The sequence below is a fragment of the Lotus japonicus genome, chromosome 1 (genome assembly GCF_012489685.1).
Source record: "Lotus japonicus ecotype B-129 chromosome 1, LjGifu_v1.2".
Taxonomy (NCBI): Eukaryota; Viridiplantae; Streptophyta; class Magnoliopsida; order Fabales; family Fabaceae; genus Lotus; species Lotus japonicus.
In genome coordinates this window covers 55440198-55467224 of record NC_080041.1, presented here as the reverse complement: position 1 = coordinate 55467224, position 27027 = coordinate 55440198, and the positions used below count along the sequence as shown (strand labels likewise).

Genomic DNA, 27027 nt, shown 5'->3' with positions numbered 1-27027 from the left:
TAAAATATTATGTTGAGACACCCAAGGTGATCAGAACCTCTGGGGTAACTAACAAAAGAGGACCCAGAAAGTGGGTACCTAAGGACAAGATTATCTATGTTGCAGATATCCTTGATAGCTCCACTGAAACACCAATCATGGTATCTGGACAGTGGATGCTCGCGTCACATGACGGGAGAAAAGCGTATGTTCCGAGAGCTGAAACTTAAGCCTGGAGGCGAAGTTGGCTTCGGAGGAAATGAAAAGGGTAAAATTATTGGTACTGGCACTATTTGTGTAGATAGTAGTCCATGCATTGATAATGTTTTATTGGTAGACGGCTTAACACATAACTTATTGTCTATAAGTCAATTAGCTGACAAGGGTTATGATGTTATATTCAATCAAAAGTCCTGCCGGGCTGTAAGTCAGATCGATGGCTCTGTTCTGTTTAACAGCAAGAGGAAGAACAACATTTATAAGATCAGATTATCTGAGTTGGAGGCTCAGAATGTGAAGTGCCTTCTGTCTGTTAATGAAGAGCAGTGGGTATGGCATAGACGGTTAGGGCATGCCAGTATGAGAAAGATTTCTCAGCTGAGCAAGCTAAACCTTGTCAGGGGCTTACCCAATCTGAAGTTCGCTTCAGACGCTCTTTGTGAAGCATGTCAGAAAGGCAAATTCACAAAAGTCCCTTTCAAGGAAAAGAATGTTGTCTCAACCTCAAGGCCGTTAGAACTTCTGCATATCGACCTGTTTGGACCAGTGAAAACTGAGTCTATAGGTGGCAAGAGATATGGGATGGTTATCGTTGATGACTATAGCCGCTGGACATGGGTAAAGTTTCTAACCCGCAAGGATGAGTCTCATGCTGTGTTCTCTACCTTCATTGCTCAAGTGCAAAACGAGAAGGCTTGTAGGATTGTGCGTGTCAGAAGTGACCATGGTGGAGAGTTTGAGAATGACAAGTTTGAGAGTCTGTTTGATTCCTATGGAATTGCACATGATTTCTCTTGTCCCAGAACTCCTCAACAGAATGGTGTTGTTGAGAGGAAGAACAGAACTCTTCAGGAGATGGCTAGAACCATGCTCCAAGAAACTGGCATGGCTAAGCACTTTTGGGCAGAGGCAGTAAATACAGCATGTTACATTCAGAACAGAATCTCTGTGAGACCAATTCTGAATAAGACTCCCTATGAATTGTGGAAGAACATAAAACCCAACATTTCTTATTTTCATCCTTTTGGCTGTGTTTGTTATGTTCTCAATTCTAAGGATAGATTGCATAAATTTGATGCTAAGTCTTCTAAGTGTCTATTACTTGGTTACTCTGATATATCTAAAGGTTTTAGATTTTATAATACTGATGCTAAGACTATTGAAGAATCTATTCATGTTAGATTTGATGATAAGCTTGACTCTGACCAGTCAAAGCTAGTTGAAAAGTTTGCAGATTTAAGCATTAATGTTTCTGACAAAGGCAAAGCTCCAGAGGAAGTTGAGCCAGAGGAAGATGAACCAGAGGAAGAAGCTGGTCCCTCTAACTCACAAACTCTGAAGAAGAGCAGAATCACTGCAGCTCACCCTAAGGAATTGATTCTGGGCAACAAAGACGAACCAGTCAGAACCAGATCTGCCTTCAGACCCTCTGAAGAGACCTTGCTGAGTCTGAAAGGATTGGTGTCCATAATTGAACCCAAGTCCATAGATGAAGCTCTTCAGGACAAGGAGTGGATTCTGGCCATGGAAGAAGAATTGAATCAATTTTCCAAGAACGATGTTTGGAGCTTAGTGAAGAAGCCTGAGAATGTTCATGTTATTGGAACGAAATGGGTATTCAGAAACAAGCTGAACGAGAAAGGAGATGTAGTCAGAAACAAGGCAAGGCTAGTTGCTCAAGGCTACAGCCAGCAGGAAGGAATAGACTACACTGAAACATTTGCTCCAGTAGCAAGACTGGAGGCAATCAGACTATTGATCTCTTTCTCAGTAAATCACAACATAGTTCTACATCAGATGGACGTAAAGAGTGCCTTCCTAAATGGTTATATTTCAGAGGAAGTCTATGTTCATCAACCCCCAGGTTTTGAAGATGAGAAGAAACCAGACCATGTGTTCAAATTGAAGAAATCACTCTATGGTCTGAAGCAAGCTCCCAGAGCATGGTATGAGAGACTCAGCTCATTCCTTCTGGAGAATGAGTTTGTAAGGGGTAAAGTAGATACAACTCTTTTTTGCAAGACTTATAAAGATGATATCTTAATTGTGCAAATTTATGTTGATGATATTATATTTGGTTCTGCTAATCAATCTCTATGCAAAGAATTTTCTGAGATGATGCAGGCTGAATTCGAGATGAGTATGATGGGAGAATTAAAGTACTTTCTGGGAATACAAGTTGATCAAACACCAGAAGGAACATATATCCATCAGAGCAAGTACACTAAAGAACTTCTGAAGAAGTTCAATATGCTGGAATCTACAGTGGCCAAGACTCCAATGCATCCTACATGCATTCTGGAGAAAGAAGATAAAAGTGGTAAAGTATGTCAGAAGCTCTATCGTGGTATGATAGGTTCACTTCTATACTTGACTGCATCTAGGCCAGACATATTATTTAGTGTTCATTTATGTGCTCGATTCCAATCAGATCCAAGGGAACCCCACTTAACTGCTGTTAAGAGGATCCTAAGGTATTTGAAAGGCACCACTAACCTTGGCTTGATGTATAAGAAAACATCAGAGTATAAGCTTTCAGGTTATTGTGATGCTGATTATGCTGGAGATAGAACAGAGAGAAAAAGTACTTCTGGAAATTGTCAATTTCTGGGAAGCAATCTAGTCTCATGGGCAAGCAAGAGGCAATCAACCATTGCACTATCAACTGCAGAAGCAGAATATATCTCAGCAGCAATATGCAGCACTCAGATGCTCTGGATGAAACATCAGCTGGAGGATTATCAGATCCTTGAGAGCAATATCCCAATCTATTGTGATAACACTGCTGCAATCTCATTGAGTAAGAATCCTATCTTGCATTCAAGGGCAAAGCACATTGAGGTAAAGTATCACTTTATTAGAGATTATGTACAGAAGGGCGTACTTCTTCTGAAGTTTGTTGATACTGACCATCAATGGGCAGATATCTTTACAAAGCCCTTAGCAGAGGATAGATTTAATTTTATTCTGAAAAATCTAAACATGGACTTTTGTCCAGAGTGAAGATGGATCAGAACCTCTGACTATGATACTTCTTGATCAGAAGATGTCTAGTCCAGAAGGTAACTCAATCAGAGTGTGTGTACCCACTGGTACTGACTCTGACGCTGAGACAACAACATGTGTGTCAGAATTTCTGATGCATAGTTCCTTGTGCCCGTGTGACAGTCTGTTATGATTGCGTGTAGATATGCTTATCTCCTGTGTGTGATTTGTGTATTTTACTGTTACTATCTATCTTTAATTTTCAACCGTTGATCTTAAAGTGCTTTTGAATCAACAACGGTTATTTGATAAAACCCACTATACACACACGTTCTCTTCACTTCCGGTTTTCACTCTCGCTCTCTCTGCTTTTCAAAACCGCCTTTTCTCGATTTCTCTCTCGATCTCTCTTCATCTTTCAACCTTCATCTTCTACCTCAAACCTTCAACCACTTCAAAATGGTGAGAAAAACCAGAAGATCTACTGCAGATGCACCTCAGTTCCCTCACATGGTAGTTGGTCTAGCAACGGGTCAAAGGGGCTCTGAGAATCCGACACAAGAACAAGTTCAAGCTCAAGAGCAGATCGTTCCAATTGCAGAACGGGGCTGTGCCGTTCACTGCGTATTTGCTCCTGAGGAACTTCAAGTCCTGGCATAATGGAGATTCGACCTCGACAACCTGGCTGCAAATGGGTATGATCTTCGTCCTGAAGTCCAAGCTCAAGGTTGGGGAAATTACTTCAACCGACTTCAAGGACCGGTGTATGAGAAGCTGGTAAAGGAATTCTGGAAGCACGCCGACTGCGATGATACTCAGGTGGTTTCTCACATTCTTGGAAGAAAGATCATCATCACTGAGAAGTCATTCGTGAATCTGCTAGGTGCAGACACTGCTTATGGGTATCGATTCCAATTCACTGAGTCGAAGCTGAAACCCAGCACCAAAGACAAAATCAACGAGGCCCTGTACACCACTTTCAAACCGGGCAAGACGAGTTACAAGGTGATGGATCTTCACCCCAAACTCAGGATCTGGCACAAGATCCTACTCAACTGCATAAACCAGAGACCGAAGGGCAGTTCTCCAGACTACATCAACTTCAACCAGAAGGTGATGTTGTTCTTCATCCAAGATCAGGAGAAGATCTGCCTTCCCTACTTCCTGTTCTCCTACTTGAAGGAATGCATCCGGAAGTCTCGCACCACCGCCTCCATCAAGTCTGCGATCAAATATATTCCTTTTGGGAGGCTGCTCTCGGACTTTCTCATTGAAAGCAACCTGGTGCAAGATCTGGTTAATGCTGGATGTGTAGAGGATCTGAGCACAATTGTCAGTGATGTCTTCACTGCAAACTCTCTGAAGAAGATGGGTTTGGTCCAGAAGAAGATTGCTCCTGCTCGTGAAGACACATCCTCTGAGATCAGAAGCAGACGGATGCCTCTGAATGACTACCCACTGTGGACTCAGGCAGACAATCCTGAAGCCATCCGGTGCTATGTCGAAGACCTAAGGGCTCAAGGCTTCGAAATTGATCTTGATGATTTCTTCAGCAGACTGCCGCCAGCTCCAGAGTTTCCTTCTCCTCCCAAGAAGAAAGCTCAGAGGAAGATGGTTCTGGAAGAATCCTCTGAAGAATCTGATGTCCCTCTGGTCAAGAAGACGAAGAGAAAGCCTGGTGATGGTGATGATAGTGATAGTGAGGATGGTCCTCCTAAGAAGAAGCAGAAGAAAGTCAGAATCGTGGTGAAGCCTACTCGGGTGGAACCAGCTGCTGAAGTAGTCAGAAGGACTGAACCTCCTGCCAGAGTGACTAGATCATCAGCACATTCAAGTAAGCCTGCACTTGCTTCTGATGATGATTTGAATTTATTTGATGCACTCCCTATTTCTGCTATGCTCAAACACTCCTCAAATCCCCTCACTCCTATTCCTGAATCCCAGCCCGCCGCACAAACCACCACTCCACCACATTCCCCAAGATCTTCCTTCTTTCAACCTTCCCCTACTGAAGCACCTCTCTGGAATTTGCTTCAGAACCAACCCTCTAGGTCAGAAGATCCAACCTCTCTCATTACCATTCCATACTATCCATTATCTTCTGAACCCATCATTCATGACCAACCCGAGCCAAACCAAACAGAACCACAACCCAGAACGTCTGATCACTCTGTTCCCAGAGCATCAGAACGTCCTGCTGTCAGAACCACGGATACAGACTCTTCAACAGCCTTTACACCTGTATCCTTTCCAATCAATGTTGCTGATTCTTCTCCCTCCAATAACTCTGAATCTATTAGAAAATTCATGGAGGTTAGAAAAGAAAAGGTGTCTACCTTAGAGGAATATTACCTTACTTGTCCAAGCCCTAGGAGATATCCTGGCCCTAGACCTGAACGTCTAGTTGACCCAGATGAACCTATCTTGGCCAATCCCTTCCAAGAGGCAGACCCTTTGGCTCAACCAGCTCACCCTGTCCCTGACCAACAAGAGCCCATTCAACCAGACCCTGAACCCGAACAATCAGTGTCTAACCAATCCTCGGTTAGATCACCTCACCCTCTGGTTGAAACTTCAGACCCTCACCGTGGAACCTCTGAACCCAATGCTCCCATGATTAACATTGGTTCTCCACAAGGTGCCTCTGAAGCTCATAGCAGCAATCACCCAGCCTCTCCTGAAACCAACCTCTCCATCATTCCCTATACTCACCTCCAACCCACATCTCTCTCTGAGTGCATCAATATTTTCTATCATGAAACCTCCTTGAGGCTCCGCAATGTGCACGGTCAGACTGACCTCAGTGAGAATGCTGAAAGTGTGGCTGATGAGTGGAACAATCTGAGCACTTGGCTAGTGGCTCAGTTTCCAATTATGATGCAGCTCCTGCATGCAGAGGGAAGTCAGAGGATTGAGGCTGCCAAGCAAAGGTTTGCTAGAAGGGTGGCTCTTCATGAACTAGAACAGAGAAATAAGCTTCTTGAAGCTATTGAAGAAGCCAAGAGAAAGAAAGAACAAGCAGAAGAAGCTGCACGTCAGGCAGCAGCTCAAGCTGAACAAGCCAGACTAGAGGCAGAGCGACTTGAAGCTGAGGCTGAAGCCCTTAGATGCCAAGCACTTGCACCAGTTGTGTTTACTCCTGCTGCTTCTGCTTCCAATCCAGATCCTCAAGCTGCTCAGAATGTTCCTTCCGGTTCTACTCAGCCAAGCTCATCCAGACTCGACATCATGGAACAGCGTCTTGACACTCATGAATCCATGCTGATTGAGATGAAGCACATGATGATGGAACTTCTGCGACGCACTGACAAACCTTAGTTTTAGGATCTCTTCTTTTTCCTTCTTTTTCGTTACCTTTGTTTTATCTTCTTATTAAACTCTGTTTCTTTTTATTTATTTATTCTTTTTTGTTCGTTTGTGATTATATATGCATATATATATATATATTTGTGTCACATATGTTTGCAAAACTCGTTTTATTCATAATCTTTTTGTGTTTACATCATACATTTCTTCCCTAAGAAGTCTAGAATGGAGGATCTCTCCTCATTCTTCTGCACTCCTGGCGCTGCTCTGACCTATCCTTCTCCAGACGATCCAGTACATGCTGGATGTTGCTGAGCCTGTTCTTCAGCTCATCCCTCTCCAGAATCTCTTCTGAAGTCTTGAGCTTCTCTTCCAAACTCTCTTTCTCTTCCAGCAGCTTGAGTTCAAGCCGGCTGAGTTCTTGCACCTCCTCCACGAAGGCAAGAAATTCCTTCAGGTCTCTCTCCAACTCTGGACGCAGGTCCTCTTCCAGCAGTGTCCGTGTTAGCTCCGCGATGGTCGTTGTACCCTCTGGATGCCTAATGTTCAGGAACAAGTCCTCTTCAAAGGCCTTCTTCCTCAGCTCTTCTAGTGCTACGTTGTATGATGCCATTTTTCACTACAAATTGTTCACGGTGTGAAGCTTACCTTTCTCTCCAACGCTTTATATAGGCTTCACTTTCTCTCTGAAAGTTAATGCTCTTACAGTTTCTCGAGGTTAAGTTCTTGGTAACTGACCCTTCTATTTACTCCCTTGACCGGTGGTAAACGTTCTTCTCTTGCATTAACTCCTTTATTTATTTCGCCTACCTCTGATTCTTACATCGTTTTCATTTTCTTTAAACTTAGACCTTCTCTAAGGGGGAGTACCTTGTACTTCAAGCTAAGTTTTTCACACCCCAAGCTTTTTGCTTATGACAAAAAGGGGGAGTAAACCCAGTTTTTGATGTGTAAGATGTGTTAGTGTGATTTATTTTTCTTTTGGAGAATTTAAGAGTTCCACCTTCATGACCATAGATGTGTCATTGGGTAAATACAAGGAATACATTTCACTTCTTCTGAAGTGATTCTAAGTTGACTCTGATACCCAAGACTCTGATACCTTGTCCGTGACTCTGATTACTTATGCGCTCTGATTATTCGTTTTTCATCTATGTCATCAGTTTTTCACTCTGAACTCTTATATCATTTAGCTCAGAATCTAGACTTTACTAACGTTTTCATCAAGTATTAGATTCAGGGGGAGCTAAGCTCAGAATCAAGCAGTGACTTGAATTCAGTATGAGCAAGATAAACTATTCACATCAGGATAAGTATTATTCTATATCTCTAAACTCTGAGTGAATTCAGTTTAATGTTTAAGAATTGTTCATCAAAAATCTTAGTTTTGTCATCATCAAAAAGGGGGAGATTGTAAGATCAAGTTTTGATCTAGTAGTACAACTCTATGTTTTGATGATTACAAGTTAACCTTTTGATATGAACAATTATGGTACTCTAACGTGTTTTTCTGAGTGTGCTATTTACAGGCTCTGACCTCAACTCAATCTCACACAAATCAGAAGCACTGTGTATAAAGAGTAACCCAAGCAACGCTTTCGCATTCACCATGTTCAGTATGAACAGTGGAAAAGCTTCAGAAGTTCTGAAGTTATACAAACTCTGATGAGGACTCAGTCACTAAAAGCTCTGAAGATCCAGAAGTTCTGATAACCAAGAAACACTGAAGGTTCAGATGTTCTGATGGTGTAGAAGACTCTGAAGTTGCAGAAGCTGAATAGTAGAAACTCTGAAGTCCAGAAGCAAGAAACTCTGAAGGCCATGTTCTTCCGTCTGAGTTCAGAATCAGAAGATACAATGGTCAGAGGATCTGTGCTTTCCCTCTGACTCTGATCAACCGGCTTCACAAGTTCCAATATGAAGTATTCCTCTGATCATAAGTCTCCTAGGTTAAAAGGTCAAGTCGCTATCCAAGTACAAAAGCAAGTGTACCTTCCTGACGACCTACCTAACGTTCTCAGCCACAGCAGAAGCTGGATTTTCCAGAACTGCCCTCCAACGGTAGCATTTCCCATGCAACGCTCAACCCTAATCCTTGGAGTATATATAGAGGCTGAAGATTGAAAGAAGCGGCTAGAAGAAATAATACACACGCGCAAGACATATTCAAAATATTCTAAGCTTTCTTTCATCTGAAATTCATTGAGTTTACAATTAGCTTTTTAGAAGCAAATTTCTTGTAAACAATTCTTTGATAAATAGTTTGTTTAGTTCCTTTAGGAGATCAAGGTTGATCGGATCCTAGAGAAGACTAAGAGAGTGAATCTTAGTGTGAGCTAAGTCAGTGTAATTGTTAGTCACTTGTAGGTTTCAAGTGCAGTTGTAACTCTTACCTGATTAGTGGATTGCCTTCATTCCAAGAAGGAAGAAATCACCTTAACGGGTGGACTGGAGTAGCTTGAGTGATTTATCAAGTGAACCAGGATAAAATCCTTGTGTGCTTTTCTATCTCTTATCTTTTGCACTTAAGTTCTCGAAAGATTTGTCTAAATCTTTAAGGTGGAAGTTTTGTTCTGAAAACGTTATTCAAACCCCCCCTTTCTACCGTTTTTCATACCTTCAACACCTTCGTGGACTTCCGCCATTATTCCGAGGGCGTCCTTGGTATCGACACATTTGAGCATAGGAGACATGATTCCCCGCCGATACAACTCACCGTCCACCAGTGTGTAGAAACTGGCTTCCCTGCGTTTTGTTCTCGTGTTCAAATCATCCTCCTTTGGTGGATTCTCTAAGAAGGTCTTAATCGATTCCATCCAAGGTAGCTCGCCCTCACTGACTGACTTTACAGCTTTCAACTTTATTTCTACCAAATCAATGCTCGGGCGAGGCAGGGTTTCTTGAATGACTGTTTGGTAGTTGCCCAATCTCCCTGTGCTTGCCAACTTCGCCAACACATCAGCCCTCTCATTTTGTCCCCTCGGGACATGTTCTATTTTGATTTCTTTGACCTCCATCATCAATCTGCGCACCACTTCCAAATATTTGGACAGTTGCGGATCCTTCACCTGGTACTCGCCTTTCACTTGTTTAACCACTAACTGCGAATCTCCTTTGATAAATAACTTCTGGACTCCCAACTCAATGGCCAACCTTAAGCCGGCAATCAGAGCCTCGTACTCAGATTGATTATTGCTCGCCTTGAACTCGAACTTGAGAGACTGTTCAATGATCATTTTATCTGGACTTTCAATTGTTATTCCCGCCCCACTTCCAGTGTTATTAGAGGATCCATCCACAGACAAGACCCATTCTCCTTGAGTCTTCTCTCCTTCAGTGGGTGTTAATTCCGCCACGAAGTCAATTAAACTCTGGACTGTGACTTGGCCCCTTGGCTCATATTGTATGTCATATTCTGATAACTCAACTAACCAGCTAACCAATCGCCCTGATAAATCAGGCTTCTGAAGTACTTGCCTTAAGGGAACATCAGTTTTAACTTTGACTTGGAAACTTTGGAAGTAAGGTCTGAGGCGCCTTGCAGTTTTCAGAATCGCCAAAGCCGCCTTTTCAATTTTTTGGTACCGCAATTCTGCCCCCTGTAAAGTATGGCTCACGAAATATATAACTTTCTGCTTTTTTCCTTCTTCCTGGAGCAACACCGTACTTACCGCCTTGTCAGTAACCGCTAAATAAAGCACTAATGGAACGCCTGGTGTTGGCTTGGAGAGTACTGGTAATGCGGCCAATGTTTCTTTCAATTTGGTAAAAGCTTGTTCGCATTCCTCTGTCCACTGAAACTTTGAATTCTTTTTTAAACATGTGAAGAACGGGGCCGCTTTGTCACCCGCCATTGGCAAGAAACGTGACAAGGCGGCCATTCGCCCTGTCAAACGCTGAACCTCCTTTACACTTGTTGGGCTTTTCATCTCCAAGATCGCCCTTCCCTTATCAGGGTTCACTTCTATTCCTCTTGCTGTTAACATAAATCCCAAGAACTTTCCTCCCTGGATCCCAAAAGAACACTTCTCAGGATTCAACTTCATTTGATATGTTCTTAACTGAGTAAACGCTTCTTTGAGATCGCCCCCATGATCACTAGCCCTGGCGGACTTTACGATCATGTCGTCCACATACACCTCCATATTCCTGCCTACTTGTTTTGAAAAAAATTTGTCCATGAGCCGTTGGTACGTAGCTCCTGCATTCTTCAAACCAAAAGGCATTGTCTTGTAACAATAGTTCGCCTGATTGGTCATAAATGCTGTACTTTCCTCATCCGAGGGATGCATCATAATCTGATTATAGCCCGAATAAGCGTCCATGAGACTTAAAAGTTCATTCCCTGAAGCTCCATCCACAAGCTTATCAACATTGGGAAGTGGGTACGAATCTTTGGGACACACTTTGTTCAAGCTTGTGTAGTCCGTACACATTCGCCATTTCCCATTGGCCTTCTTGACCATCACAACATTGGCGAGCCACGTTGGGTACTGTACCTCACGGATGAAGCGAGCCTTGATTAACTTTTCAGTCTCTAATTGTACAGCCTTGTTCTTTTCTTCACTCATTCTTCGCCTTGGTTGGATGACTGGGGTCGCCCCTGGTCGTATGGCTAGTTTGTGAGTGATCACCTTGGGATCAATCCCTGGTACATCATTGATGGTCCATGCGAAGAGATCTAGATTATCACCCAGAAGGGTGATTAGTCTGTCCTCTTGTTCTGTTGTCAAACCACTGCCAATCTTTAGAAACTTGTCCTTGACTTGCACCTGCTTGGTTTCTTCCAGAGGTTGTGGGCGAAAATCATCAGCATCATCTCTTGGGTCCCAGCTAAATCCTTCTTGTGGGAAGATTTCTGTAATTCGATGGCTCTCCTTGGCGGCCTTTCGCCCATAGAGCGCCACGCTTCTCAAATAGCATTCCCTTGCTGCATTCTGGTCTACACGCAATATCTCGACCTTCCCGTTGCAGGCGGGATATTTAACAGTTAAATGAGCAGTTGAGATGACCGCGCAGACCTTGTTGAGGGTGTCTCGCCCCAAGAGTACATTGTAATTGGCTCTACACGCCAATACTAAGTACTTTACTTGAAATTTCTTGACAAACTCTCCTTCTCCAAAGGCAGTCGGAATTTCGACGTATCCTCGCACACTGACACGGTCCCCTGTGAATCCCACCAAAGTTCCCCTGTATGGTTTCAAATCTGATTCCTTTAGTCCCAGGCGATCAAAGGCGTCTCCATAGATGATATCCGCCGAAGATCCCTGGTCTAAGAATACTTTCTTTGTCACATAATTGTTAACCCTAATTGTTACCACAATTGGATCGTTGTCATGGGGAATTACATGCGCGAAATCCTGAGGGGTAAATATAATAGGGGAATGATTCACCCAACACTCGCCTTCGTTCGACTCCTGTACTGAGTGTACTGCCGCCACGTAGCGTTTTCTAGCCTTACTTGAAATTGCACCCCCGCCAAATCCTCCTGCAATAGATGAGCATTCCCCAACAGGATCGCCCAACTCTTCAACTATCTCTTTACCTTTGCCTTTGTCCCCTTGAGTGATCTTAGCTACCTCCGGCGCTGCTGTGTCTTTAACAAAGTTTGCCAAATGGCCAGCTTTAATCAAGCGATCAATTTCCCGCCTTAAATTCCAACAATTATCTGTCGTATGCCCCAACGCCTTGTGGTACTCGCACCACCTATTGGTGTCCACGTTAGCTGGCGGCCGCCGTGGGGGTGGTGGGTACTGCACAACGTTGGTCTGCCCAACCGCCCTTAAAATGGTACTTAAGGGTGCATTCAACTTAGTAAGTGGGACTGGCGTTGGCAAAGCACCAGGCTGACCAGCTGTGGCAGCAGTGGGACCTTGTGAATTTCTGTGCCATGTATTTTGAAAGCCAGGTTTAGAGTTTTGGTATGGTCCCGGTCTTGGTACACGGGGGGTTTGCGCTATCCTGGTTTCCTTCCCCGCCTTGGATTTGTCCTGTGAAACACCGCCAGATTGAGACTGCTTGCGTCCTTCCTCTCTTTCTTGTTTCTTCTGATCATCTTGCTCGATCAATATGAACTCTTGAACACGAGCGCGAAGATCCATCATATCCTTCGCCGGTCGCCTTGTTAAGTCTCTATTCAAATCTCCCGCCCGAAGGCCATTTTTGAATGACGCCAAACAGACATCTGGATTTTCATCCTCCAACTGCACCGCCATCTTGCTGAAGCGTGCCATGTAGGTTTTTAATTTCTCGCCTGGTTGCTGATGTATGCTGATAAGATCAAACATTGTTGCTTTTGTGGTTTTATTGGCGGAAAATTGAGTCAGAAACTTAGTGGACAGATCAGTGAAATTATCAATGGAGAAGGGCGGTTGTCGAATGAACCACTGCATCGCCATGCCCTTGAACGTGGAAGGCAATAATCAACATTTTACCGCATCCGTCGCCCCGCCGATCACCATTTTGGTATTGAAATATCTAAGATGCTCCATAGGATCAGATTCGCCCGAAAAGGCGTCTAATGCCATGGTTTGCAGGTGCTTTGGAATGTCCACCCTAGTGATGGCTGGAACAAAAGGTTGGAATTCAACTACATCCTCCGCCTCCAGGCGTTGTTCTTGCTTAAAATCCTGCCGCTGAGTGAGATACTCAACTTGGGCTTGCAACTGCTCGTTTTGGGACTGCACCTTCTGTAAGGTATCTAACATTTGTTGCAAAGCCGCAGGCGTGATACCTGTCACTGCCTCTTGCGCTCTCCGTGGAGCAGTGGTTTTAAGATCTTCCAAGTTTACATATTCAGGCGGCGTTGAACGCCGCCGAACACCTGGATCTGATTTAGCGATCAGATCTGAAGGTCTTCCCGGAGCTGCATTCACCAATGACGCTGGCGACGGCGCCACTGAGTGGACCCCCTCCGAGGAAGCTTCCTGCTCTTGCTCGTCCAGTACGGGACGGTTGTTGTTTCGTCCGCCGTGTCGACCACCACCGCGTCGGCGATGATCGCGTCGACCCACGCCGCATGAACGAGTCTCCATGGCTCGCAATTCCTCCTTATGTCACCGGAAGAGCTAAGTCAGAGCCACAGACGGCGCCAATGTTCTGTACTAGGGCAAGCTTACGTAAGAGAAAGACAAAAAGTAAACCCTAGCTGAGCACTAAAATAGCAAAACTACCATAAAAGGAATATTCTCATTAATGCTGAAAAGTTGGTTTCGTACAAGTGGATGACCTCCCCTTTTATAGAGGGGGTGGTCATGATATGGACCTTTCCTATATTTGGGCCTGACAATCAGGGCCCAAATCCCTGTACATATAAGACAAATCCAAAGGAATCTTCCAGCTGGCTGGTGGACCCATCATCTAAGGGAGGGCAATGCAGCTCGTTGTGTCGCACTTCCCGCCATGGCTATCTTCAATGGTTTATTGTTCATTTTGGGCGGGACATAATCTTCTTTATGTCCCGCCCAGTCCAAGAACCATATAGAGTCAAACGATCTTGAAAAAGATATTAGGAGAAGTCCTGAACAATACTTTGTAAATGAGGAGTTCGTAGAATACTTGGTTGAGAGAAGTCCTGTCTAGTACTTGGTTAGGAGAAGCCCTGCAGAATACTCGGTTATGAGGAGTCCTGTCTAATACTTGGTGTAGGAGAAATCCTTGATATTTAATCAGTGAAATCTTGGTTAATCCAAGGACTGGACGTAGCCCCATTGCTTGTGTTTTTATCGATCACCATCTTACTCATTTATCCATTGCACCAAACGTACATTCAAAAAAATTATAACCGTTTGAAAACTAAAGTTTTACAAGAACACAATTCAACCCCCCCCTTCTTGTGTTATATTATTGCATTTTAGTGGTGGTAGAGATGGTGTTAGTGGTTGCAGGGGTGGCAATGGCGGTGGTGGGTGTAGACCGGTGGTGGTGCTATTGCGATGGTTGTGGTGGAGGGGATTGTGAGGGGTGGTGGAGTTGGTTGTGGTTGTGGCGGTGACAATAGTCGTTGTGGAGGCAATGTTGTAGGGGCGGTGGTGGCAGTAGTGGTAGTGGCAAATGGCGATGATGGCAAAAACCGATGGTGGTGACAACAAAGGATGGTGGTTGTGGCGGAAGTGGTGGTGGAGAGAGTGGCTGTGGTTGGTGGTGACGGTAGAGTGGTGGTAACAGCGGTGGTGGAGTTGGTTGTGGTGGTGGTGGTAGTGGTTGAGGTGGTGATGGCGATAAAGGAAGGGCAATGGTGGCAGTGGTGGTGGTGCTAATGGAAATGGCAGTAACGAGTGGTGGTGGGGACTGTAACAGTAGATTAGTTAGTTTCAATTAGCTTATATGCCACAATCTTATCATATCTTATCCATCATCAATATGCTGGATTAAATAATTCATTATTTTAGTGTCTAAGAGTGGATTGATGAATAAATCTATATAATACAATGTTAGCATCAAACAATGAATAAACTCATAGTGTATTGTATAACCTTATACTATCATGTCTAATATGGTGTATCAAACAAACCTTGAAAGTCTATCCAATTTACATTATTGGAGAGTTCCATAATTTTTCAACGGAGAAGCATAATATTTTAAATAAAAACATGAAAGCAATTTTAGCCTCTTTTATGTGAATTTTTTTTACAGTCGACCGGACGAGCATACTCTTACTTTATTTTTAACCGACATCTTCATCAGTTTAGGAAACATTTGTATGTCGCCTCCAACAAATGTTTTTCTTAGAATTCAAACTTGTCATCTCATCCTTGCAGGGTTTAGCTTACTTACCAGTTACCACTGACAGAAATACCTGTTCCTGAAGGTTAGCTCAAGTGGTATGAGATATGAGACATAAGGGTTGGATAGAATGATGGGTAAATGGTCCAAAGTTTGAACTATGATGATGGACTAATTTACTAACAACTAACATTTGTCTATAAAAAACAAAATAAAATACAATGACTGAAATACCTTTTGGTGAGCACACTCTTATACATAGAAATACAATTTTTTTCTTTGATTTTCTGTAGAATAGAAAAATCACATGGAAATAAGTTTTTTTTAAACAACAACATATTTGTTTAAGAATATGTTTTTATTTTAATTTGAAAATAAAAAACAAAGTAATAATGTTTGATGTGGGGATGAGGCGGGTGGTCGCTATTGGACAAGAGCTAAGAAGACGTGATTGGTTGGCAAATTTGTGGATTGTACGTTTGATGGTGGGATAAGGCGGCTATTCACGGCTTGGCACAAGAAATGGAGGACTGGTGACCGTCATGAGTGGCGGGGTTGCTCTTGGTGTTGGTTTTTGATCCGGTTTAGCTCTTCAACTGTACTTCTTTTGGGTTTTTTCTGTTGATGTTGATCAGGGAGGTTCTTGTTGTTTGTAAGGGGCTTAGTGCTTGTGGATGGTTGGAGATTTTTGTTTTTGTTATCTCCATTGTCACATCCTTGAGCTTAGTCTCTTCCCTCTCTTTTTTTCCTTTATTAATATATATATATATTTGGACTTAAAAAAAATAATAATGTTTTTATTACAATTACAATAATTCTAAAATAAAAGAAAAAGTTTTCTCCTCAGTCCTAAATACTCTCGTGTGAGAAAAAGGTCGAAGCGAAAATTTTCTGAGGTTTCATTTCCCGGCGGCGAGCAAAGATGGGGAAGAAGACGAAGAAAGTCGGCAAAGGCAAAGAGAAAACGGAGAAGAAAACTGCCAAAGCTGAAGAGAAGCGAGCTCGCCGCGAAACCAAGAAGCTTTCTCCAGAGGACGACATCGACGCCATTCTGGTATATTCTTCTACAACCTCCTTCCTCGTTCTTCTTCTTCTTCTCCTTCTCTTTTCCACTTCATTCCACGAACGAACGCATAAACCTAACAAAATTCACTTGTACCTGTTTAACAATTACACCACAGTTGAGTATACAAAAGGAGGATGCTAAAAAGAAGGAAGTTCACGTTGAAGACAATGTTCCCGCGCCTTCTCCTCGCTCCAACTGCACCGTAACTAACTCTTAACCCTAGCTTTTCGATAATCAAAATCTTTCAATTTTTCAATGCTGATTTGTAATTTCGTGTGCAGCTCACTGTGAATCCCTTGAAAGAGACCGAGTTGATTCTCTTTGGCGGCGAATTCTACAACGGGAGCAAGGTTAGTGGAAACTCGAATTGTGGTTTAGTTTGTTAGTAGCAGTAGCACGGTTGTTTGTTGAATTGATGAGTTCTGATTGATTGATGTGAATTTTGATTTTGACAGACTTTTATCTATGGCGATCTTTACCGGTATGATGTGGAGAAGCTGGAATGGAAGTTAGTTTCGAGTCCGAACAGTCCTCCTCCTCGCAGCGCTCATCAGGCTGTTGCTTGGAAGAATTATATTTATATTTTTGGTAATTGAATTCAATAGTCTTTGCCTCTATTGGATGTGGAATTATGCATGCTCAATTTCTCGGACTGTAAAACTCATGTGGAGTTTGTGGAGTTTTTTTGTGTGTGGTTTAGGTGGTGAATTTACGTCTCCTAACCAAGAGCGGTTCCATCACTACAAGGTTGAACTTCACCTTGCTTCTGTTGTGTTGTTATCAGTTGTTTAAAGAAAATGTGGCTTCAATGGATTTTGACTGTGAAGGTTTTGCTTTTGAATTTTGATCTGTGCAGGATTTTTGGATGTTGGACTTGAAAACAAACCAGTGGGAACAGATTAATTTAAAAGGGTGCCCGAGTCCGCGCTCTGGACATCGAATGGTATGATCTAGTTCTTGAGAAATCATGTACTCTACAATTTTCTAGTAAGAAAATGCTAGATTATTGAATCTGAAATAAAATGGGTCTTTGGTATGTTTGTTTCTGAGAATGCATACTACTCTGTTAGAATTGTATCCACGTGCTACTGTTGGGATTGCATAGCAAAGTCACTGAAATGATTTTTTACCTGCTCGTATCTTTTACACCTCGTGACATTATCAGTTCTTTCACCTTCCAAATCACTATCTTTGTAATGCTTTTCTTTTGATATTCAACCCAAATGGAAAAATAGAATCACAAAGCAATTTATGAGAAGAAAGCCTATCTATAGTTCTGTTAGAAACATAGAAGTTAAATGATTAGCATTACAGCTTTCTTTAAAGAGTTGCATGGTTCGTATACTTGCATATCTCTATTCATTTTCTACTGTCCCCATTTAATTGACTCAGAAAATGACATTGATCATTCTTGCTGATTTCTTTTCTATTTTACAGTTTTGTTTAGGCTGGATGCATTGGTCATTGTAATTGCTGAAACCCTGAAACCTTGCGACCCCCCGCCCCCTCCCCCCTCTCTCTTTCTGTTTGAACTCTCTCTGATAAATACAAGACATGTTCACTCCAACATATTTGTGATTATGTGAAACCTGTTTGTGGTATCATAACTTTGAATCTTTAATTTAGTTGTTAATCGCTTTCTTCCCCATGCTAATATCATATTCATATGGGAAATTGATGTTAATTCAGTCATTTGTCTGCATCATTTGTTTGATTCCAAATCTAATGCTTTGTCTTCACATATTTGGTTTACTTACAGGTGTTATACAAGCACAAGATTATTCTTTTTGGTGGCTTCTATGATACTCTTAGAGAAGTGAGGTTGTTGACGCTGCTTAATTTTTTTATTTGTATTGTGTCTATTATTGTGTAACTTATTACTATCTCATATCAATTTTTTTCTTCATGCGTCTGATATATAGCTTGCGGTAGCTAACAGTTAAATTTTTTGTTTTTGAAAAGTGAGTTGTAATATATATTATCTATGATTTAACTTAGACCTAAGAGACTACAGGAAATTGAATTCAGGGAGAATAAGCCGAGCTTAGGCTTCTAATAAACATAAGTTACGGTATTTCTTTCTATATTTTCTATGCCTGTAAATGTATATAGTATGACAACACTGATTTATTCTTTACATAATTTTGGTGGAAAGGAAATTGTCATACTTGGTGTGTGGATGCCCAACTGTTGGGGGTTAGTGGATCCACATGAATTTTCTTTTCTTTTGAACCTGTATGGTTTCTGGTCCCTCTCTCCCCTCCCTGAGGGGTTGCATTAGGCCTCCAGTACTTGAAGTTACTAAGGCAGCAAGCATGGTGTAAATAAAGGTCAAGATTGGACTTAATTTGTAACTGCTAGAATATATGAAAAAATATCTCAAAATTTGGTTTGTATATCAGAGAAACTTATAATATTTTATATCTCTTAGGATTGGTTTCTAATTTTCTTTGTGTTTCATATTTTTTTCCTATTGAATTAGGATTAGGTGTCTATTAATCATCATTTGAGTTTCTTAATTTCCTTAAGATTTGATGACTATGAGTATTAGTTTAAATAAGGGTTAGTCTTTAGTCTTTTGTATTGAATCATAATTACAATCTGAAGTCTTTATTGTTTCCTTTCCTTCCTTATCTAATAACCTATAATTTCCATTCCATATTTTCATTGGTTATGCAGGTACTACAATGATCTATTTGTATTTGACCTTGATCAATTCAAGGTAAATATATTTAAATACTTGGGTGACACTGCACAATCAATATGTTAATTGCTATTTGCTACTCCAAGTGCTGTATGATGTAATAATGTTGATGTTGTTGTTCCTTAATGCAACTAACACCAATCTGGTTTTCTGCTGCAGTGGCAAGAAATAAAGCCTAAGCCTGGAGCAATGTGGCCTACTGGGCGTAGTGGTTTTCAGTTATTTGTTTATCAAGATGATGTGAGCAGAATACTGATCCTGTTATATGAAGTTAATTTTGGTTTTAAATTACCTGTATATGCTTGTGTTTTACAGTCAAATTTTCTCTTATGTGCTTTTTCATCATTATGATTAATTAGGGTGGCTGTTTGAAGTATTTTTGAAGTTCACAAGTTTTCTTCTTTACAATGTTTCTTACATTGCAGATTTTTTTGTATGGTGGCTATTCAAAAGACGTGTCATCGGATAAGAATGCCTCTGAGAAAGGAATTGTTCATTCAGATATGTGGTCCCTTGATCCTAAGACTTGGGAATGGAACAAGGTTGTGGTTTGGAGTTTGATATTAGGTGAATTTGTATTTTCCTTTTTCTAGGCAAGTTTTAGCTTCTTGCAGAGTTTTACGTGCTGATTAAAAATGACTCTACTCAATGTTCAATAGCAGCACAAACTACTATGCTTAAACTTCACTTCAATGGCGTAACATTCTTGTCTTATATTTGCTTCGTACCCTTCTTCCTTGCACACATCCCTAGACACCCTGAAATAGTATATTTTATGATTTTTTTTACCATCTCTTCTCTGTTCTTAATAGGTTAAGAAAAGTGGAATGCCTCCAGGGGCCCGTGCGGGGTTTTCCATGTGTGTTCATAAGAGGAGGGCTCTACTATTCGGGGGTGTTGTGGATATAGAAGTTGAAGGTTAGATTTTGTTTTATGTGATTATTTTGCGAATTAAGAGGCTGCATGTATTTTAAAAGTGCATTAATGGGACCCACTACATGAGATTATATTCTCACCATGGGGCTTTTGTAATACTTTGCAATATTTACAAATGATTAATTATATCTGATAGTCACCTTAAATTCTTTCTGGAGGTGGTTTACTGGTTAGTTTCCTAATTGCACTAAAATTGTGCAGGTGATGTAATGATGAGCTTGTTCTTAAACGAGCTTTATGGTTTTCAGTTAGATACCAATCGCTGGTGAGTCTATTAAACCAGTGATTAATAAGTATTTTTCTAAAGTTCCCATTTATGAACTCAGTTCTTCCATTTGCTTTTGATTCAGTCTTCGTAATTTTGCATTTTACTCTGCAATTGTTTTCGGCATATACTGGTTAGAGCTCAGTGTGCTATCATATTTAAATGTTTTTTTATTAGCTGAATATTGATCTTGTTTGGGTAACAGGTATCCTCTGGAGTTAAGAAAGGAGAAGTCGACGAAAGAAAAGGTAGATTAGATACATCATACATTTATACTTCTGATATATCGAAATTATTCCACATTTTAAAACTCATCCTTCAGTTTTTTTTGTTTTTAATATTATATTGTTGCCTAATGCAATGGGTTTTGCAGTTAAAAAAGATAGAAAAAAATCGTGCTGATGACGTCAACAAGAATGTAAATCCACCGTGTTCAGCAACAGAAGAAACAGAGGATTCTGAGTTTGAAGAAAGCAACATCAATGATCTATCTCAGAATATTACATCAAACATGACTATTGATGATAGTGAAACACTTACCAAATCTGAAGGAAAGTCTAAGGAGTCTGGTGCTAACTTGGACATTCAGAGTTCTTTGCCAGAGGTTGCCATTTTGGACCAACAATCTTATGAAATTGCTTTTATTCTGCCCAGTTATTGATCAGTGAACCTCTCCAAACTTTGTAGGCAGTGAAGCCCTGTGGACGTATTAATTCCTGCATGGCTGTCGGAAGAGATACATTATATATATATGGTGGCATGATGGAGATTAAAGATCAAGAGATCACTCTTGATGACTTGTATTCTCTGAACCTTAGCAAACTTGATGAATGGAAGTGCATTATACCGGTTTGTTAACTTTTCTTAACTATTTTTTTTCAAAATCAAGACATGTGTTCACTCGTAAATTCAAAGTAATGATGTTATACTACTTGAGAAAATGTACCCAAAACTCTGGCATATTAACACTGTTTTCTGTTCTTCTGGTGAAATACCAAGTTCTTCTAATTCTAGGAGATCTCTTACTATATCTGTATCCCCCTGTCTGTCTGTCTTTGTCTTTTTCTCTCACATAAGAAATGATGGTTAAGCAAGAACGATTTTTTTTTTTTTTGCCAATAGTTAGATCTATTGGACTAGAATGATATTTTTGACAAAGTTATATCGTACTTTATTTTAATTGAGTTTTTTTGTCTCATTCACAATATCTTGAAACTTCAACAACTGAAGGTTAAGGTGCTCTTTTTAATTAAATAATTAGGGAATGTATCTTAGGGATACAAATTAAAATGTAAGTGTGGGTGGCTTATCTTCTTTCTGTTACATACAAAACCAGGTCTATAGATATGAGCTATGCTGAGTTGTTGACACCTGACAATGTTGATATAGTCATCTAGGTTTTTCATGAATCCAGTTTATTTATTCTATAGTATATTGTGATTTTAATTTCCTATTTAAATATGCATTTTTACTTTATTTGATATAGCATGACTTTTCTTCTCTTCATTTCAGGCATCTGAATCTGAATGGGTGGAAGCTTCAGAGGATGATGAGGATGATGAAGAAAATGAAGATGATGATGAAGATGAATCTGATGATGATAGTGATGAAGATGAAGAGGATGAGGAAGAGGAGGTGGAGGAGGTGCCAATTCTAACTTTATAATTCAAACAAGAAAAAATGAGCTAATTCTCCCCTCTCCTGTTTGTTGCATTAGCTGAGTCATGATCTCATATATGTTAGGGTCAAATGCCATTCCATTATTTAGCCTTATATGTTTAACCTTTAGGAAAGGGGAAGCAAGTATCCATTTGGTGTTGCTGAAATCAAGGTTCAAATGGTTGGACACCAAATGGAATTTTTTCAACCCAACTTCACAAAATGGAGTGTGTATCCCTTTTTCCTAATAATAAGCCTAAGCAAAGGTAAAGTAATGACATTTGACCGTAGTCCATAGAACATCCATGAGCTAACTTCTCTTGTTGACAAAGATAGTTGCAGACTTTTAGTATATTTATAAATAGATAGAGACTCTTGGGTAGGATTTCTAATAGAGATGGGGTCTATGTAGGAAATGCAAGATACAATGGAAGGGAAATAATTTACTAAATCTAACACATAATTCTAACAGAAAAGGGGGAGGAAACAACAGAAATATACTATCCTTTTGGAGTTCTGCCTCGTTTGTTGTTGATTTGTTTCTCCCTGTTTTTGATATTTTAAGCATCAAGTCTTTACACGATGTTTATCACTGGAAAGTTGAGCAATGGGAATACAAATGGCGTTTTCTCAAAGATACTTCTTTTGCTACATTATACCATATCCTAAACAGTTTACAGTGAAGGATATTTTGATGTACGAAATTATTACCTTCTAAACCAATAACTTGTAACATGATATTTGCACTTGCCAAATGTTTTTATCTAGATACTTTTCCTAAACTTTGCAATTGCTACTCCATGCACATCATGTGCAAACATATATATGATCAACTGACAACTGCCCATAATCAGAAAGTTGATTATTTGCTTGAAACAAGAAGCTTCCTCCATTATTAATTTGATTTTACGTTTTTTGTCACTAGGCCCAGAGTGCGTCAGTTCAGGTGGGAGATGCTGTTGCTTTACTCAAGGGAGCAGGAAAGAATCTGCGCAGGAAAGAAAGAAGGTCACGGATAGAGCAGATCAGAGCTAGCCTTGGCTTGTCAGATTCACAGAGAACACCGTTGGTAATTTATTGATATTTTTTAAGGACACTTCAGACCATTGATTTTATTTTATTTTTGAATTTTTGTTGATTGTGTCTGGTTGTCTTCTTACTTGCAAAAGCATATCTGACTATATGAGCTTCAACTAGTATTTGTCTTCATCTCACTAACCTCTTCATTGATTACTTGTTGCATGTACAGCCAGGTGAATCATTGAGGGATTTCTATAAGCGTACAAATATGTATTGGCAAATGGCAGCCCATGAACATACTCAACACACTGGAAAAGTAGGTTCTCTCTTTTCTTTCTTTTGTTATATTGTTATATAATTTTCCATATAATTTTCCTTGTAAAGTAACATGATCTTTAGTAACTTGACTAGTTTACCTCTTCTATATTTATTTTTTTTACCAATTATCCCTTGTCTAGATATCTGTAGTTCTGTTAAACCATGATTCGTGTTGTCAATGTCAAGTATTTGGGAGGAACAGAGAGTGACTTCAGTTGGTCTCTGTTTTCCTCAGCTCAAATGGGCTAAGACTTTGTTCTTAAATTGCAAAATGTTGGCTTTATCTACTTACAAATAATTTGATTCGGAGACGGGTATGTAATCAACCTGAACTTTGACTATTGGCACTATATAAACCAATTTTTTTGATGAGCGACACTATATAAAACAATAATGATGCCTGGACATGCAAATTGCGCAAACACTCAATAGACTCCCTATTTTTCTCTCTTTGCCTCTCTTCTTTCTTTTAACATCTTTCATATATTACATCCACTACTTCTCTTTCTTCCTCACTCTCATTCTGGGTGTCTGTTGGATGTTTGCACGATGCGGATGTGTAGAAATCCTATATAAAATAATGTTATTTAGTCATCCCTAAACAATTACTTTTCCACAAATCAAAGTTTCTGTTAAGTTGCCATTAACTCACTAATCAGTCCCTTAAATTATTAATTATTGCTGATTTCATATATTTCGTTATTAAATTAATAAATAAAAATAATTTTAAAATATGTAACAATTTAAATAAAATATCACACTATCATTTGTTTGAATGTTCAATTAAAAATTTATTTCAAAAATTCCGATTTTCAGAGTTCGATCTCATTTATTTTTTTAGTTTTACTCTTTTAGTTATATTAGCTACTATATATAATCAATAAACATTTATTTGTAATTAATAAATATGCATTGATACTACTAAATAAATAAATTTTTATTAATAATATAAATGAAATATTATTAATATTACTAGAATTACATATTTATATTTTAATATTAAATTAAAAATGCAGTAAAATTGAAATTATTAAAACTGATTTGGCATTTTAATTATTTACTAATGTATTTTTATTTAAACAATATATACAATTGTTTTCAATTTTATTTATTTGTCTTTTAATAACCAAATACATATGAAATAAGATTTTTTAGTGAGAAATTTAACAAATGGTGTAGACATCATACAGATGGAAGATTATAATTCTAGTAGGCTGGGAGTCGGTTTGTGTGTTAACGTTAACCAGACCATAGAACTGGTTAGTGGAATAATCATAGTTAGGCACTAAATAGGAAGAATTTAAAGTTCCGGGTGACAATATGTAATACGGTCGAAGTTTATTATATATTCTTTATGACATTGGAGTGATTTAGTAGATAGCTCATTTTTATTTTTGTTATATTGCATGTGTGTGTCTGTAATGTTTAATTGTTTTTTGATTTAGTATAATTGTATATGTTGACTTCCCAACTAGTGGGAAGAGGATGTTGCTGGTGCTAGTGATGGTGTGTATGCCATTGTTGAGCTGATTATGTGGGCATTGTCCAGTCTGCTAATGTATGTTGCTGAAATTTATTTGAAGTGTTAAACTTTCATATCATCATGAGACATGCATTAAATTTTTTGACCTTTTCTTTTGTTATCAACTGAGATAAATTTCTGCGGCCTCTTAGATGGGGTTAAGTTTTGAATTTTCTTTTAAAAAGAACAGTATTTTGGAGCTGAAGATTTTCTTAGGAAGTTCCAAGCATTCGTCGAGTTCATTCTACTTACAACAATATGTAGCGTGTACAAAACTCATTTGATTACTTTTTGGTTTTGGCTGATTTTACTTTTTTTGGTTTGCGGTATTACAATAGATTTTGCATAATAGGAATTTGAAATTGTCAATTTTATTACTTGTTGGTCTTGGCTGATATGTGCTATTTCAACAGATTTTGCATGATAACAATTTTATAATACTACTGATACTTATTTGTCAATTATGGTTTCCTTGGAACTCATTTCATTATTATGTCAATTGTGGGAATGACCATAATTGCCTCAGAATGAGGCCACTAAGGGTGTGATTCTTTGATGAGGTGGAAAATTGGGAAGGAAGTAAAAATCCAGTGTAATGTAAAGGGTAGTCTGTTGAGTGAATTTGTTCGAGATTTTCACTTGTTTTAACCTTCTCAAAGTAAACACACCCTAAAATTGTATTTTGGCAGTTTGAATTGAAGAATGTAATAGTTATATTGTTGCTCATGTAGCTCTATTTGGAGTCCCCCCTCCCTTTTTTTTTCTTCATATATACAGATGCATGTTCATACAGATTTACAAACTAATGAATTCCTCACATCTGTGTCAAAAATTCCACTGGTTCACAGGAACTTCGCAAAGATGGTTTTGATCTTGCTGAAGCTCGGTATAAGGAGCTAAAACCTATTCTTGACGAGGTAATATTTTGCTGCGTACGCATTTGTAGATACTTCATATTGACACCTTAAATCTATTTCCACTATCACTATTTTCTTAGTTAAGCATTAATTCTTTTTCTCCTTTGGACACTGCAGCTTGCTCTATTAGAAGCTGAGCAGAAAGCTGATGAGGCTGAAGGGCCTGAAACTAGTGCAAAGGCAAGAGGCAAGAAGAAAAGTAGAAATTGATAAATTATTTAGCACGAGGCTTAAGTCCCATGGAGAGTGTAATTTTGCAATTTTGGTTTATAATCATTTGCAGTGGCTATGCTAAGAATTTTATGCTCATACTGTGTAGACATGATCATGTTATGTGTAAAATCAGTGCAAATCACAATTATGCCACAAATTTCCTTCCAGAAATGGAGGATAGAATTCCCTTAGAAAAGAGGAGTTTCAAGAGTTTGTGTGCTGCTGAATCTATCTATGCCTTAGTGTATTTAAAGTCTCTTTAGTTGGCCAAATGCTTTAAATCCGTGACTCATTACGCATGTAAACTTAAAGTGTATTCCCAATGTTCTACATAATATTCTATCATACATTGTGCTTGTAGTTGAAAACTTGAAATTGAGTATTGCCTGTTGTATATTCCCTTGTCTATCATCTGATCATTATTGGTGTTGAGCCTCAATTAGTTAGTAATTAATCTGATGATAAAAACATTGCTTTATCGATGTTCGAAAAATATTTTTGGTCCCTAATCTTTACAAAATGCTTGGTTTTCGTCCCTCGCCGGAGTAAAGGTGGGTTTTAGTCCCTAACCTTTGTCAAAATGTTTGGTTTTGGTCCCTCCGGAGCTCTGGGTCAACGCCGGAGCTCCGGTGGCCCATGTGGCATAGCCATGTCAGGTTAATGAGCTGACCTGGAATTTGTTTTTATTTTAAATTTAAAAACATAATTAATTTAAAAAAATACTTAATTTATTTAACTTTAATCCCTAATCAAATCTTTAATTTTTTTTTTGAAAATTCAAATATATTAATATATATAATAATAGAGAGGCTAAGCTCGAGAATAGGACAAAGAGGAATACAAAAACAAAAATCCTCAATCATCCACAAGAATACACAATCACTTAACCATCCCTGAAAAATATAAACAACAAGAACCTCCCTAAACAAAAAGAGAAAAACAAATGGATGCAAAAGCGAAGACCTAAACCAAAACCAAAAGCCAACATCAAGAGCATATCATTGCTCAAGGCGGCCACCACTCCTCCATTTCTTCAGCCAGACCACGGATAGCGGCCTCGTCCCCACCGTCAAACGAACAACCCACAAGCTTACCAAGCATCCACGCCTTTGTGGCCCGCGTCCAATAACGGCCACGATGAGTGCTCTCTGAAACCAGCGGAGTAGAACAAACCGAGGGCAAGATCGCACTCGA

General features: G+C 39.6%; 1 protein-coding gene across 1 annotated transcript; it reads left to right on the top strand.

Annotated features, from left to right (window-relative positions):
- Positions 1-16065: 16065 nt before the first annotated feature.
- LOC130729794 (uncharacterized) lies at positions 16066-26229 on the top strand. The gene is made up of 20 exons (XM_057581633.1): positions 16066-16267; positions 16395-16481; positions 16561-16629; positions 16735-16867; positions 16980-17026; positions 17136-17222; positions 18039-18100; positions 18959-19001; positions 19143-19223; positions 19409-19525; positions 19796-19901; positions 20121-20184; positions 20390-20432; positions 20558-20788; positions 20872-21033; positions 21697-21828; positions 22769-22912; positions 23093-23179; positions 25552-25620; positions 25738-26229. Exons 1-20 carry the CDS (start codon positions 16136-16138, stop codon positions 25828-25830), a joined length of 1989 nt encoding a protein of 662 aa, XP_057437616.1. The 5' UTR covers positions 16066-16135; the 3' UTR covers positions 25831-26229.
- The last annotated feature ends 798 nt before the right edge of the window (positions 26230-27027 follow it).

Coding starts and splice junctions, on each gene's coding strand:
- LOC130729794 (XM_057581633.1), top strand. CDS start 16,136: ATGGGGAAGAAGACGAAGAAAGTCGGCAAAGGCAAAGAGAAAACGGAG. Junction 22,913..23,092: donor ATTCACAGAGAACACCGTTG/GTAATTTATTGA, acceptor TTGCATGTACAG/CCAGGTGAATCATTGAGGGA. Junction 23,180..25,551: donor ATACTCAACACACTGGAAAA/GTAGGTTCTCTC, acceptor ACTGGTTCACAG/GAACTTCGCAAAGATGGTTT.